Below are 16,107 nucleotides of genomic sequence, written 5' to 3'. Positions count from 1 at the left end.
AATTAAATAGGTTTTTACAAAGTTTAAATTTGGGAAGTGGCAGGGCAAGACACTTGGAATGTTTTAATATGTCTTTTTTTTAATGGTTTATTTATTTATTTGAAAGTCAGAAAAAGAGAGATGTTCCATCTGGTGGTTCACTCTCTAAATGACTGCAATGGTCACAGCTGGGCCAGGCTGAAGCCAGGAGCCAGGAGCTTTTGCTGGATCTCCCATGTAGGTGCAAGGGCCCATGGATTTGGGCCATCTTCCACTGCTCTTTCAGGCACATTATCAGGGAGCTGGATCAGAGGTGGAGCAGCTGGGACTCAAACCGGTGCCCATATGGGATGCCAGCACCATAGGAGGCAGCTCCCCTGTGTCTCATTACATTCTAGCATGCGGTGCACTTTTTGCTCTGACATCAACGATCAGTTGTGACCTTTGACCCAATGACTTTCTCAGCCCTCTGAACCACAGGGACCAAAAAAAAAAAAAAAAAAAAATCAGAGTGACTGTTTTCTCAGTTATCCCAAGGATGAGACTGTCAGGAACTGAGAAGGGTCTGAAAGTTTTCTTTGCTACCAAATGAGCTGGCCACGGCTTCTTGAATGCTGGCAGAAGGCATGGGATTCCCATCAGAGCCGGAAGCTCTGCCAGTCAGCATGATGACAGTAGCCAAAGGATCACTGCTTTCTTGCACGAGTTTCCTAAGTCATGGAACCTGGGCCAGCTGACACCTGTCTGTGGGGTGTGGTAGGAGAGGAAGCTTAGATGGCCCACGTTTTCCAATGGGCAAGGCCTTTTCTTTGCTCTAGAGAAGCACACCCAGTCTCTGTCTTGCAGGGCTGTTTGCCCTACAAATGACCTTGAAGAGCTGGTCCAGAGCATAGGCCACCCAGGTCTCTTGCTTGCCAGATGGGCAGGAACATGAGAGGCTCATGGGGGTTGTCTCCTACCAGATGGGTGGTAGGCCCATTCTTGGTGCTTGGAGAAGATGGTTAATTTGTCATGTGCATGCATGCCTTGGGACTCAGCTCTCTCTGGGAGCCCAGGTTCAGGAAAATCTTCTCTCTTTGCTATGGGCTGCCCTGCCAAAGAGTCCAGTGTTTCTGCAGAGTGCTGACAGTCAAAGAAGGGAGACTACCAGAAAATCTCTCTCTCTCTCTCTCTTCCTTTAAATATCTGTTGATTTGGATGCCAGAGTGGGTGGGAGACCCAAGTTCTTGGACTGTCTTTTCTTGCCTTCCCAGGTGCGTTAGCAGGAAGCTGGAGAGACTCGCACTGGTGCTTGGATATGGGATGCAGGCCTTGTAAGCGGCAGCTTATTGTGCTGTGCCACAGTGACAGCCCCAGAAAGTTTCTTATTAGCCTAATATTTTTCTCTATGGTTTTTAGAGAAAATATAGATATTAATTTTTAAAAATTATCTGTTAAAAGGAATTGATTATTACACTCTCCAAAATTACCCTAGTTCTGGAAAGTAGCAGTTATATCATAAATCTCATATTTACATTTAATTTCCCTTCAATAAAGTATGGACAGTTTGCTTTGAGGATGTGCATGTGAACCCTGGCATCCCCTGATCTCTGCTGGTGGGAGAAAGGGCTTGTTTTATGATTGCATTGCATTTATTTGTGCACTTCTGTCTACACATAGGCACATGGCAGTCTCAGTGAGGTGGTTGAAAGGTGGTCATGGGGAACTGGTTCCAACGCTGGATGACATAGACACGCAGATGTTGAGTAACAGCAAAAAGACCATAGAAAATGAACGAACAAAAGGGCTGATGTTGAGAACCTGATCCCTCGTTTGGGGATAAAATGGAGAAAGGTTGCGGCACAGACCCCGCGTGTCTTTCGCACCTGTTCTCCCTGTAGATCTTTTGCTTTCTAAAAACTAAGAGTATTTTCCCTTTGCAAACAAAAGCAAGAATACTGAGGTTTTTTTTTTTTTTTTTTTTAAGAAGTGAAGGTTAAGCAGATAGCAGCTATAAAATGTGTGGTCTTTATTTTTATAGGGCCTCATAAATACAGCTACATTAGTGCTTTGTCTTCCTGCCATGGCTGTCCTCCCTCTGCGCAGATGGACGGCCGTGATTGCACTGTGACTGTTGTTGATTGGCAGGAGGGGAGGAGGTGTGTCGAAGCATCTCGCCGTCTGCAGCCACCACCGTCCGAGGCCCTTGGATCAGTGCCCGGAGATGAAATGGCACTTGTTTGGCTAACTGTGGCCTTAAATTCCCTGTCGGAGTTGTGCTCATCCTTTCTCCCCCCTCCGCTTCCTGATTAATTAGGCACCATTACAGGCTCATTTTCTGCTAAAGTGACTTGGGTGGCTAGTGATACAGATCACTTTGAGATTGGTAGGGTTCTTGGCTTCAGATCAGATAGGTTCTGTGACTCCCAAATGAATGGCCAGGTAGGGGGGTTGTAAATAAGTTCTCCAAAGAATAATGTCGTTTAAATGACTCCCCTGGTTTTCTGACCATAGGAGAGGACTAAATATCTACTGAGTCAGCTGACTTATGAGATCCGATTTGAGTGTTTTTTTTTTTTTTTTTTTTTTTTTTTTTTTTTTTTTTTGACAGGCAGAGTGGACAGTGAGAGAGAGACAGAGAGAAAGGTCTTCCTTTTGCCGTTGGTTCACTCTCCAATGGCCGCCGCGGCCGGCACGCTGTGGCCGGCGCTCCGCGCTGATCCGATGGCAGGAGCCAGGAGCCAGGTGCTTTTCCTGGTCTCCCATGGGGTGCAGGGCTCAAGCACCTGGGCCATCCTCCACTGCACTCCCGGGCCACAGCAGAGAGCTGGCCTGGAAGAGGGGCAACCAGGACAGAATCCGGCGCCCTGACCGGGACTAGAACCCGGTGTGCCAGCGCCGCTAGGCGGAGGATTAGCCTAGTGAGCCGCGGCGCCGGCCCGATTTGAGTTTTAGACAGGGGTGCTCAGCTGTGGGCCCTCCACCTGGCTTTGTGGGGTCTACAGAGCGGGATTAAAGATCTGACCTCACCCCGATGCAAGAGAAATGTCTGCAGCCGCAAGACAACAGCTGATCCCCACTTGCTCGCCCATTTAAGAGGTCCACTAACACATCTGCAGTTTGGGTTTGTGACTAGTTTTGAGATTGCTGGGATCTGTAGTTGGGGCTGTAGTCCTGGGAAGGTACTGAGAAGATTCAGGGCCCGCCGGGTAGGAGAGAGAAAGAAGTTAACACCCTGGCCCTGTAGGATTGGGATGTACAGTGGATATTGAGCTACCTTCATGCTATTAATCCTGTCCTTCCAACTTGCACCCTCAGCCCAAGCCAGACCCGGTCATCCATGGTCCAGTGGCTTAACCCACAGTCTCCGACCACTCCAAGCTCCAACCCAGCTGCTACTCCTCCTTCATCCCTGTCATCACCCTTTGCCTTCTCCCACGTGACCACTGCAGTGGACAAGCCTCCTGAAAGGTATGTGGCAAATGACATGGATGGAGTACGATGGCTGCACAGCAGTGGCGCTGGGTAAGCAGATTCCTGTGTTCCCTGCTGGAGGAGACCTGCTCAGCTCCCACCCAGTAGGGAACGATGCCTTGCCTGGAAGGGACCTGCTCAGCTACCCACCGCCCCACCCCCGTGGGGGAAGGTGCCTTGCCTAGGAGCCGCTGGGAACTGTGGAGTCTTTTTGGTGCTGGTGGTGCATTAATGAAACTGCTTAATTTGGAAGCCATTCTTGTACAAGAATATAAAGCCCATCCCTTACCTTCTTTGTGTTAAAGGAAGGCACACTGGGTGCCGGGCACGTGGATGTATAGCACAGTTTAATGGTCGGTTCCCTAGAGCACAGAGGGGCCGGTCCTCAGCAAGTCCCTCCGCCCGTGGCCCGGCTGAGATCGCTCTCGTCTCAGTGGCTTCCCCGCCTCTGGTGATGCGAGGCACTTCCCTCTGCTGGGTTCTAGAACTGTCTAGAAGCATGGCTTCCCTGATTCCCCTGTGTGCGCTTCCCACACCGATGATTAAAAAAAAAAAATTGTTTCAAAAAGATTTGAAAGGCAGAATTACAGAAGCTGGGGGAGAAATATACAGAGAGAGGTCTTCCATCTGCTGGTTCACTCTCCAAATGGCCGCAATGGCCAGGGCTGGGCCAGACTGAAGCCAGAGGCAGCCCAGAGCTTCCTCCAGGTCTTCCGTGCACACTGCGTTCCCAGGCCGTAGCAGGGAGCTGGATTGGAAGTGGAGCAGCTAGGAATCTAACCAGCGCCCATGTGGGATGCTGGCACTGCAGGCAGTGGCTTTACCCACTATGCCACAGCCCCTGATAACGATTTTACAGATGGTATGAAGCCGAGCCTCATGTGTCTTTCTCAGGCTGGGGGCAAGGGGCTGTAACTAAAGGAGGCGCAAGCCCCTTCCGGAGGGGTATGGGGAGGAGGTGGTTATTGTAGATGGACTGGGGTCAGCACCTCTGTCTCTATATGCTGGTGCGTCTCCTCCCGGGTGACCGAAGCGCTTAGAGCGTGGCGGCGTGTGGCTGTGACAGTGCCAATTGAGGGGGCAGGGCATCTTACCAGGCAGGGAGGAGGATTAAGTGAAGTGGTTCAGTGGCAGCTCCTGGAGGTTTCCCTGAGGAAAGGGTTCGACTCGAAACTTGTCATTTACTTGCAGATCAAGTGCTGAGGCTCTGCCTGGTGTTCACTTCCCAGTTAATTTCTTCTGGGGGAGTAGCTGCCCCACCGGTGACTTAGAAATGAGCTCGGGGAAGTGGCAGGTGGGGTGCAGGAGGGCCGCCTCTCTTGGTTGTTTCTCACATCCCTGTTTGTGCCTCTGGTGTTCCCTCCCCAGCATTATCAGTCGGAAGGCGCGAGCGGTGTACCCGTGCGAGGCAGAGCACAGCTCGGAACTGTCTTTTGACATCGGAGCCATCTTTGAGGACGGTAAGTGCTGGGGGTGGGAGCCCCATGGGTAGGCTCATTCTGGGAGCCCAGCATATCTCAAGCACAGGCCCGTGGGCAGTCCCGGGTGGCGTGGATGTCCCCTGACACTCTGGCCAGCAGAGAGCCCACCGTGTGGCTCCTGGGCAGGGAGTGCCAGGCTTCTAGGTGCTGATCTGAATTATTCTGCAGCCTTTCCATTCCCATGCGGTGCTCCTGGTAGAAAGAAGCCAGTGCCACTCGCGGGTAGGAAACATTGGTGATTTGTACCCCAGTTTTTTTTTCCTTCGTTCCCCTAGGCTCCCTAACCCAGCTTCCTAACAGGCTTCAAGTTGGCCAAATCTGAGTTATCAGAAAAGAGTACTGTGCTCAGGAAATTTTTGACTCTTCTGTCCCTTGTGCTTTGTGGTTGTGCTGCTTTGAACAACGTGATCTCCACATGGGGCACGCTGGCTTTGCGTGTTGAGGCGGGGGTGTCAATTTGTATGTGAGTGTTGGCTCCTCACACACATCTAGGAGCTCTGCCTGGCGTCAGATTTCCAATGTGTCTCCTGTGGCTCCACGAGAGTATTTTCCCCATACTCTTGATTTCTCCTCTCCTCAGTCCTGCTCGTAATGAAAGTCATTGGTTGTCATGGAAACAGTGATGCTGCGTGTGGGTGGAGCTCCCCAGAAGAGTTCTGGGGGAGCAGCAGGAACCTGAGATCCTTGCCATGACGCGGTGGGTTCACCAGCATGTTTGGGATGCAGGGAATACGTGACCACAGTGCGTGCTGGCTGTGTTGTTGGCAATGTAGCACTTGCTGACGGGTGTTCTGCAGAAAGCAAGTTGCCCCATTTAGAATAGTTTCTGATATGCACGTGGTATGTGCTCTTGGGAGCCAGAGACTTTGTGGTGGCTTCAGAAAGCAGCAGCCATAAAACGCCACGTAGAAGAGAATGACACTTGGTGGAGAAGCACTGCTCTTGCAGTAGAAGCAAGGCCGCTGTCCTGTCACTGTACCTGTCTGTTCACACAGTTTTGCCAGGAGAGCGTGGTGCAGTAGCCACCTTCCTCCAGCCCATTAGATGTCGGCTTGCTGTGCTGCGAGAGGGAGTGCAGAGGTAGCAGAATTGCAGCTCAGCCACCTGAGAAGCGTTGATGAACACGCACTTTGTGTGAATCGATTTGTCTGGGAGCCTCCGAGGTCCCATGCTCGATCTTGTTTGTGTGATGGTTACCTTGGTTAGAAGGTACCTGTTAGGATGTTTTAGGCTGCAGGTAACAAACACTGACCCATGAGACTGCATTAGCTGACACAATCAGGAGCTGGGAAGGAGAGAACTCTATAGAGTTGCTTAATTCATCTTCTCAAAGATGTTGTCAAAGGTCAAAGTTTTTCCATCTCTGTGCTCAAGTGTTCCTGGCTTGTACACTTAGGCTGATGGCTGGGTCCCCTGTTGGGGCAAAACGGCTGTCGCCATTCTGAGCGTTGTGGCCACACACCAGATGGGGTATTTCATCCTTGTGTGGGAAAACTTTTCCAGAACTTTCTCCCTAGTGTCCCAGCCCTTGTGTCTCAGTAGCCAGAACTGGGTCAGATCACTGCCTTTAGACCCATCACCAGCAAGGACGTAGACCAGGGAGAACCACAGTGAACAGATGACTCCTCCCTGGGCGCAGTGGTGTGGTAAGTGCCAGAGCCTGCACCAGAACCGCATCTTCCCGCGTGGAGAGGGTGGGAGAGCGTGGTCAGCGTCTGACCAGGGAGAGTCAAGTTTTCCCGCTCTGGATGCCTTGCAGGGGTCTTCCTAAGAGAGTATGTGTCTGTGTACACGTGCATACTGTCATACGGGGATGGACACACACACCAGTTCCTCACCGTGGTTTGGAAGAGGAGAGTGATGGATAGCCACAGACAAAGGATTGCTATTGTTAGTTGCAATAACAAGAGGTCCTTAAGAAGTTCATGGACAGTGCATGTTATGAAAAAAAACTGTGCATGGATTTGCACCAAAATAGTTATCTTAAATTCCACTTTCCAGGGACATTTTTAAGTTCTCTCCTGCCTTGTCGGTGATTAGACTCCTGCTTTTCCACTTCCTGAGTGACCCCGCACAACTTCTTCTTGCGCCCTATCCTGGGATGTCTGCAGGATTTAGGGCAGGGGCCAGGATGACACCGGGAGCCACTGGGAGACAGGGCTTTGAGTGCAGCAGCCTTGTGTGGAGGCTGTGGCTGACCGCGTGTCACCCTGGGTGCATGGGTGTATGCCACGGACATGTCTGCGTGTTCAGCCAAGTCATGTCTTCCTTGGATTCAGTGCCCTGGGGCGCTGGCATCCAGCTCTGTCTGGACTTGCTGGCTGGGGCACCCCGGGTGTCTCCACAGTCCCTCCCCAGAGGCCAGCTGCTCCGAAAACGCCTTGCGGATGTGTTGACACCGTCTCCCTGCCTGAGCATGTGAGTGTCTGGTTTCGTGGCAGCGCTCATCTCGCTGGTACCTCTCCGATTGTTTTGTGGTGGTGCACATAAGTACTGCAGGAGGCAATCAGAATAGATGCCGTTGGACCTGCTGCCTTTAGGGGTGGTTCCTGCAGGGCACAGCAAGTGAAGGCCCTTGCGTACGGCTCCATCTTTTTTGTGCAGGTTCACACCTTCATTTCCGATGCATAGTTGATTTCTCAGCTGGTTGTGGCTTGGGCTTGCCCAGAACATGGCCAGCGAGGCCCTTCCCCAGTGGCTGTGGGGTTTTCCTATCTTGACAGCTGTCGGGGAGAGAGCAAGATGGGCCGGCCGGTCATCCGCCCTCAGCTTCTGGGGAGCCAGGCTCCAAGTGGCCACTGTTTACCGCTCAGCCCGCAGGAGTGGTGCCAGGAACCAGCCACACTCTGTGTTGTGAAACACCCAGGATGGTCTAGTCTCCCTGTGGTCGCTGACCCTGTCGGAATCTTCCAGGCTTCAGCACCACTCTCACACTGCAGGGTCTTTTTCTTCCTCTTCCAGGCTGCAAAGGAAATCGGTTTATGGCGTTCAGTGGCCTTTGGAAAAAACAAGCTCCAGGTCAGAGTGACCCCTGGGCCACACTCGTCAGGTGGCTTGGAATAGAGACAGCCGCGAGAAATCCTACACCCGAGTGTGGAAGGCAGCTTCACTTGTCAGGCTGCTTGGCAGCCGTCCCTTGCTCCTTCCGTGTGGCCCGGACTTGAGCTGCGAGTTCGGATTCTAGCCTGTGGATCGCCTCTGTAGGAGACACAGCCGTTGTTTGCCGGTTGCCCACATACTGTGTGTGTCCAGTCTCAGGGCACCCGTGGCTCCTGTGAGTGACAGGGAGCCTTTCCCTCTTCTCTGAGCCCCAGAAACGCCCCTCTCTGTGGCCAGACTGTACTGCTCTATTTCCAGACAGACAGCCCTGCAGCTGTCCACCCTCCCCTGAGACGGGCAGAGCCAGCCCTCGCCAGGGCTGCCCGGCAGAGCTGGCACACGCTGGGTTCCTGCTGCCCCAGGCTCTTTGCTGACCTCCACTGTAGACACTGTCTGATCTCCCCAGTGCTTCGGGAGCAGGTGTGGACGGATGACTCCTCACAAGCCTCTAGCAAGTAAACCTGAAAGGTCTTAACCAGAGACAGAATGATCCTTGGAAGATGATTTGACGTTATCTTGAGAAATGGATCGGGAATATACCCCCACAACCCAACAGTTTTGTTCCTAGATATTCCTGATGTGGGGAAACCTTAAGAAAAACAAAAACATTAAGTACAAAAATAAGTAGGAGATGACTGAATGTCATGGGATTCTGGCTAAGCTCAGAAATCGGCAAGATAAATATCAGGGATGTGTACTTGCGTATAACACTGTTTTAACCACAGTTGGTGAAAGAGAATGAGAAACACTGAATTCTAGCCACTGAGGGTGAGGTGGAGAGGGGGCAGGGCCAGGACACAAGCCTCCCTACTGTCACACAGTAGTTCTTGAGTTGAGTTTGAGTTCCCGGTGTTCGCTGTATCATGATGATTTCAATGTTTGTCTCTCACATTGTTTACATTATACTGAAAAGCCTGCGTCTTGCTTGGTTCTGACAGCTGGCTCCTCCTGGATGATCACTGTCACCAGCTCCAGTGTTGTGTTGTTAGGGGATGGCAGACCAGGATGACATGGTGGAACCACAGTGAGCCAGGGTCTCACCGCCATCAACGCGGCCAGGATCGAGAGAAAACAGAGGATAACAAGTGTGTCGACGAGGATGTGTGGCGAGGGCCCTCGCTGAGGGGAGGGAGGGGGGCAGCACTGGGGTGGGGGTACACAGGATGGTGCAGGGGGTCCTAATCTGAGAACTCCTGTAGGACCCAGCACTTGTATCTCTACGCAGGGAAATCGAGAGCTGGGTCTTGAGCAGATACCTGCAGACCCGTGTTCACTGTAGCCTCGCTCACAGTGGCCAGCAGCAGCGACCCCAGAAATGTCCATCAGCAGATGAGTGGAAGTGGATAAGCGGAGTGTGGCGTGAACATACAAAGCACCGTAGTTCAGCCATGACAGTAAGGAGAGTCTGAAACATGAGGCTGTGGGGGCAAACCTGAGTGTTAGGGGAGGTGAGATGAGCCTGCTACAGAAGAACAAGTTACGTGTGATTCTGCTTTTTTTTTTTTAATAATTTTTGAAAATTTATTTGGAAGGCAGAGTGACAGTGCGAGATTTTCCCTTTTGCTGGGAGCTTGAGGAGGGAGGAATCAGTACAGTCTCTGCAGAAGTTCTAGAAATGGGTAGTGGTGGTGATTACACAGATTGTACATGTCCGTCATGCCACTGAAAATGACATTGTGCTTTCAAATGCTATGCTTTGTTATATACATTTTACTACCACTAGCAAAAGGCATGATCACAGGGGTGGTGGTCTAACCCTCATCGGGGTTCCCCAGATTTGCAGCTGGCCTACAGCTGCGCGGTGTGTAAGTGGCGGGGCAGGGTCTGTGGCTTGTGTCCTGCATGGTGCCTGGCTCAGAGGGAGTGCGCCTCAGTGCCGGCTCAGGGGCCACTGCACTGTCTGTCTGTGTCCTGTGAGTGGTTCGTGAGCAGCTGGCTTGCCGCAGCCTCCTGGCGTGAGTGGTGCAGCTAGTGACCCGCCTGTCCCTGATGGCAGCCCAGCGGCAGGAGGAGAGGGGACTGTCTCTGATCTGCTTGCCCCATTCCTTCCCATGTCCACCGCCTCCCAGAGGAGGAGATCAGAAGCACCCTTGAGCTCTCCAGGCTTACGGCCCCTGGCTCCCCACCGAGCTGGCTCCATGTTCTGGTGTCTGAGGGAGAGCAGGGCCTCTGGGCTGAGGTCCCCATGTGCAGGATGCAGCCCACGGGGAAATGACAAACACGGATGAGGCCATGCCTGGCCCTAGCAGTGAAAGCAGAACCCTGCCATGCCCACAGACAGCCTGCTGGGGAGGAGGCCTTGCTCAAGCTTGGCCAGACCACGTGTGCCTGCCAGGACCCCTGCTGTCATTGCCACCCTGCCCTGGGATGGTGAGTTACTACATGCGTGAATGATGGACAGGTACTCCTGGAGTTTTCCCCAGTGGACTATGGAGGGTTTTAGGCCCCATCTCAGCATTTGCCTGTCCCTTGAAGCCCTGTATGGTACCTGTGATTGCAGGGAGTTTGAGGGTTCGAGTGCCACTGCTCTTGGCCAGGCTGCTGGGTCAGGTGTGTCACAGCAGCCTGGGACCCCACAGCCAGGGATTGGGCCCCCCAGAAGCATTTCCAATCCAGCTCCTGCAAACCTAAGTGATGGCTGTCAAAATAGTGGTGCTGTCCGAAGCCTACCGTAAACACAGCATGAATAACACTAGTCCTTTTCTCCTGGTCCTGCCCTGTCCTGTCTTGTAGGACTCACCAACGTTGTTTTTAAATGTTTAATTTTTTTAAAGTTTTTTTTTTTTTTTTAATTTATTTGAAAGGCAGAGTTAGAGAAGAAGAGACAGAGATCTTTTATCTGCTGGTTCACTCCGAAATGGCTACAACAGTCCAAGGCTGGGCCAGGCCTGAGCCTGGAGCTTCTTCCAGGTCTCCCACATGGTTATAGGGGACCAAACTTCGGCCATCTTCCACTGCTTTCTCAGGCGTGTTAGCAGGAAGCTGGATTGAGAGTGGAGCAGCCGGATATGAACTGGTGCCCATAGAGGATTCTGAAGCTGCAAGTGGTGGCTTTACCTGTGCTGCTATAGCACTGGCCCCTAAATGTTTATTTTTATTTATTTTCATCTACTTGAAAAGCAGATTGATACACACACACACACACACACAGAGAGAGAGAGAGAGAGAGAGAGAGAAGAGCAGAGCTTCCACATACTGTTTTATTGCCCAAATACTTCAACAACTGGGGCTAGACCAGGCCATCGCCAAAAGTTGGGGACTGCAGGTCTCCTACGTGGGTGGTAGCAGCCTAAGCCCTTAGAGCATCATCTGATGTCCCTCAGGATGCATTGGCAGGAAACTGGATCAGAAGCAGAGCAGGCAGGACTAGAACCGGCGCTCTGATACAGGATGCGGGCACCGCCAGTGGCGGCCTCACCTCTGCACCACAGCACCCGCCCTGCATCCTCTCTTGGAGGAGCCTGGGTGCCTGGGGCCTCAGCCAGCCGCACTGAGAGAGGAGGAGGAGCAACATTAGCACCATTCGCTGTGGTCAGGGTTGCTCTGGAAAGGCAGGGTCCACGGTGAGGACATGGGATTCTGGCCTCGTGACACAGTCCTGGGACGTCTTCAGAGAACACGACTGAGAGCCTCCAGCCCCCAGCTGGCTTTGATCAGCTCCTTCCGGGGCCTCTCCACTCTGATGGGTTTCTGTGCATTCTGCGGCTTCCCAGCATGGCCATCAAGTTCTGCAGTGCTTTGGGTTATCAGGACGGGTTGCTTTGATTGCCTCGTGTGTTTGTTAAATTTCTCTTGAGTGCAGCAGCATAGTCATATGCCACACAGCTCTCAATTGGGAAACCAAATTTCACAGCAGCAGTGAAACCAAAATGAAGGCACCTTGTTTATCCACCTCCCAAGACTGTTTGTAGAATGAGGCAAACAGGCCCAGGCAGATACAGAAAAGCCCTGGCCGAAGGGTGTGGGGTGGGGGCCTTGGACAGTGCTGTACAAGGGGCCCTGGAGCGGGACCATAAACCCTGGCCAGGAGAAACAGTGTTTACAGGTTGAGAAAGTGAGGGTGGACATACTCGTGTTTTGCTTTTGCAGTAATAGAGTCACCATCATCCATGGACATGGACACGGTGTGTCCCTGCCATCCCCCTTGTTATAAATGGTGTCATTTTAATGTTTGCAATGGCTTCCAATGAGCTGTCATTCTGGAGATGGAGAAAACCAGGCTGGGACATGAGGTAAACCCTGCAGGGGCACCTGTTCATGACAGAGCCAGAGCTCCAGCCAGGGCCCTGGGGACTCTAGTTCTCCCCACTTCAGTTCTCCGCACAGTGCGGTGCTGCCTCACTCTTGAGACTGCCTGGATCTGTCGGTGTTGTCCAGGAAAGGGAGTGTGTGTGTGAGAGTGTGTGAGTGAGTGAGTGAGTGAGTGATTTGTCTCATGTGATTGTGGGGCCTGGCAAGACTAAAACCTGCAGGGTAGACCAGCAGGCTGGAGACCCAGGCAAGGCTCACAGCCAGAGTGCAAATGCAAGCAGACAGCTGGCGAAAGTCCTCCATCTTCCAGAGAGGCCCGTCTTTGTTTTGTTCACGCCTTCACCTGGTGGGACGAGGCCAGCCACATTCGAGGGCTGATATTCTTTACTCTTTGCTGGTGCAGCTGTGAACCACATCACCACCTCTGGAGTCCCTGACCATGTCTTCACAGAGACATATGGACTGGCATGGGACCAAGTCTCTGGGTCCTGTGGCCTCGTCAGGTTGACATGTAGACGTAACCATCAGGCTGTCCCTGGAGGAGGCCGTTTGATAAGCCAAGGATAGAGAAGAGCCTGGCATAGGTATTTTGGGCTGTGATGCTCCCGAGAGAGGTGAGATCTCGAGGCAGGAGGCCATGCAGGTCCTCACCTGCAGCCTCTGTGCCTGGGGACTGCCGGCTGTCAGGGCTCCAGACTCATTGCCAGTCTGGGCCACTTCTGGGCTCTTGGCCATTAGATTCCATGGCCAGCTCCTGAGCTGACCTGCAGGGCGGGCTCATACCTGCTCTCATTTGTACTTGAGGCTCCTGGCTGTGGCTGGCAGCCTGTGCTGGGGCCTGTTAAATGCCCCTGCATTTGATTTCCACTCGCTGCTGATGGGGGCTTGGACCTTGCACCCTTTGCTGTCCAACCTGCAGCCGTTCTCTTCTGTGTTCATCGCGGGTGTCTGTGGACACCTGCAGAGTGCCGGGCACTGTGCCCTGACTGATAAGGACCAGGCCTGCCCTTTTGAGCTCCCACCCAGCCTGGGGTGCAGACCAGTGCTCAGCCAATGCCCACGCGGCCTGTAAGTGCTGAGAAGGGCCAAGGAGGACTCCTGAGAGGGGGAGGCAGCCCACCTGGCTTCCGGCAAGGGAGACTTGCCTGGTGGAGAAGCGAGGGGAAGGCGTTCCTGGCAGAGGGTGCTGCACGTGCAGAAGCCTGGAGCCCAGCTGGGATTTCTGCAGCTCATTCCCTGCAGCTGACACTGGTGACATACGATGGAGCAGGAGGGGCTCCAGGAGAGGTGGGCAGGGCCCAGGGCCCTAGCGCATGTGGACCAGACCGCTGGGGAGCTTGGCTGTGACTCTAGGTGGAGGGGAAGCTGACTGAACAGCTTTGTGCGTGGTGGCTTGGAAGGGGCCCCTCCTAGACACTGGGAGACCAGTCGGAGACACGGAAGACGGGTGAGGACCGTGGGTGGAGCCCATTGCAGCCTGTCCTCACGCCTTCTGCAGGCGAGGCTGAACATCCCAGAAATGGGCCTCAGGCTCCGCCAGCCACCCCCGTGCTGAGCCTTCGGGATTCACAGTGGTTCAGCCAGCACTCGGAAGCCAGGACATGGGGGCATTTTGGTAAACAGTGGTTTTTCTTCCTTTTCAGTACAAAGCTCCAGGGAACCTGGCTGGCTGGAAGGGACTCTGAACGGCAAGAGGGGACTGATCCCACAGAATTACGTCAAGCTGCTGTAGTTCTGGCCCCGGAGCCCCCTGAGCCCCGGCTGACGCTGGCTCCCAAGCACCTTCCGGGGACAGCCCACAACCACCTCCACGCTCTCCGTCACCACCAGCACCCCAGGGCCTGGGGAGCGGGGCTGGACGTCACTGCCCAGAGCTGTAGATTTGTGGATCGGGAGAAGAGCGCCAAGATGAACAGGATGGACTTCTCATCTGTCAAGTGTCAGGATTTGGGATTCGTAATCACCCACAGAACAGGAGGGAGGGCGGCCTTGTGGACCCGCCCCCTGCCACTCCCACTGGTGATCACACTGGCAGACCTGCAAAGGATCCCGCCCCCTGCAGCACACCTGCTGCTGAGACTGGACAAGGGACTGCACGCCTCACTCACAGTGTTAGGTTCGCAGGGTGCACGCTTGGCTTCGGTCGTTGTGGTGCAGCGAGGGCTGTCCCTGGTGCCGGGGACTTGGTCTTGACCCAGAGGAAGCAGAGATGCTCATTTCAAGCCTGCTCCTTCCTTGAGGGCCAGCGGCGGAGCCCACGCCCACTCCACCCACAGAGCACTCCGGTGTATTTATGACAGGCTTCGTGTTGGTGCTCCTCACCTGTGTGCTGTCTGCCCAGTACCACCTTCTGCCCCCAAGGTCTCTGTCCATGAAATAAAATGGAATTTGCTACGTGGTGTGTCCATCCCACTGTGGGGAAGAGATCGCGGGCTCACACCTCCTGTAACAATTTAGGGTTCGGCGGCAGCCTCTGGTGGGAAATGTGTTTTTCACTGACAGGGCTGCATGCTCTCAGGTATACCTTGGTGATGGGGCGCCTTGCTTGTCCACGGCAGGGTGAGTTCCTGGGGGCAGTGACCATGTCTGAAATGTGGCGTCCCTCAGGCACCTCTTCCAGTCTTGCAGGGCACCTGGGCAGGGCTGGGCTTTGTTCCCTGGGGGGTCTGGTTGGGGTGTGAGCTGTGTGTGGGCCGGCCCTCCTGACAGCTTCCTTGCACAACTTTCCCCCACACCCCCGATGCACCTCTCTCTTCCAGGCCTCAGCACTCAGCTCTCCCTGTGGAGTGAGCCCCTCTGAAGGGCTGTGGGGACAGCACAGGTCTGCCGAGCACTCCAGAGGAACCTGTAAGCATGACCCGAGATGTGCCCCATGCCTGAGGCTGGCTGATGGCTGTCCCCGGTGCGCGCAGCCCCTGACTCCCAGAAGCAAGCTCAGCCAAAGTTTCTGGGCGCACAGCAGACTTTCCCTGGGAGCGTGGAGCTCAGCCTCAGTGGCTGCAGCATCCTGAGGCCTGCCCTGCACCAGTGGCTGCTGGGGGCCTGGCCTCTCTCGCTACAGGAGGCACCTCCCTGGCAGACGTGTAAGGGGGGTGTGCCTGTTGCCCCCTGCCCGGAAGAACTGAACGATTCAAGTGCCCGCTGCTTCGCTGGTTACTGGCTCCCAGGACTTCGTGAGGGTGTGGAATTTGAGGTCGTCTGTGTAGCGGGGAATGTGCCTTTGGAAATAGCAATGACAAGTTCGGTGCAGCGTAATTTACAATACCGAAATGTGGCTCACTGGGACACACGGAGACTGCTGAAGAGCCTAGCACCGCCCTATACCCAGCCGGCCCTGAGACCTAACCTTCAGTGTCCTGTCTTTTATTCCCTATCCTTATCCTGCTTAGGATCTCTGGAGTGTAGACGGGAAGTGTGGCGTATCCCCCGTCACCAAAGCCTGCAGGAAAGGGTACACCTGCTGGCACTTAGAATGGGTTTGGGCTGACACTAGGTGGTAATATCTGTTACTTTCCTAATTGGCTTGGACTCACAGCACCTGGACATGATTGTCTTGCTTAGGGTCATTTTCCATTGTTCACAGTGAGGCATGCCCAGTAGCCATCACCCCAGAAGTACTTCCGCCTACTTGGTGGAGGGAATCGCCGAGGCCACACACCTGGGCAACCTTGGCCAAGATAAATGACCCGTGTTCTGTTCCTGCCTCCTTCCAAGGAAGGATACCAGTGGGTTTGGAATTGAGACAGCCTAATAGGAGTAGCGCGCCCAGTATACAGTAGGCGCTCAGTTAGTGGAAACTGCCATGAATGTGGCTTGCATGTGTTGTCAGGGCCATCTGCTCTGC

At 53.8% G+C, this 16,107-nt stretch overlaps 1 protein-coding gene across 5 annotated transcripts in view; it reads left to right on the top strand.

The window, feature by feature from the left end:
• The window catches only part of ARHGAP10 (Rho GTPase activating protein 10), a 362,697-nt gene extending 348,040 nt beyond the window's left edge, over nucleotides 1–14,657 (top strand). For all 5 annotated transcript variants that reach the window (XM_051819397.2, XM_070047462.1, XM_070047463.1 and 2 more), the window contains 3 exons: nucleotides 3,277–3,429; nucleotides 4,801–4,892; nucleotides 13,907–14,657. In XM_051819397.2, coding sequence (XP_051675357.2) covers nucleotides 3,277–3,429; nucleotides 4,801–4,892; nucleotides 13,907–13,995 — 334 coding nt within the window. In that variant the 3' untranslated portion in view covers nucleotides 13,996–14,657. The remainder of the gene's footprint in view (nucleotides 1–3,276; nucleotides 3,430–4,800; nucleotides 4,893–13,906) is intronic.
• Nucleotides 14,658–16,107: the final 1,450 nt, after the last annotated feature.

Source organism: Oryctolagus cuniculus, chromosome 8 (assembly GCF_964237555.1).
Source record: "Oryctolagus cuniculus chromosome 8, mOryCun1.1, whole genome shotgun sequence".
Lineage (NCBI taxonomy): Eukaryota > Metazoa > Chordata > Mammalia > Lagomorpha > Leporidae > Oryctolagus > Oryctolagus cuniculus.
This window is presented reverse-complemented; position numbering and strand designations above follow the sequence as displayed.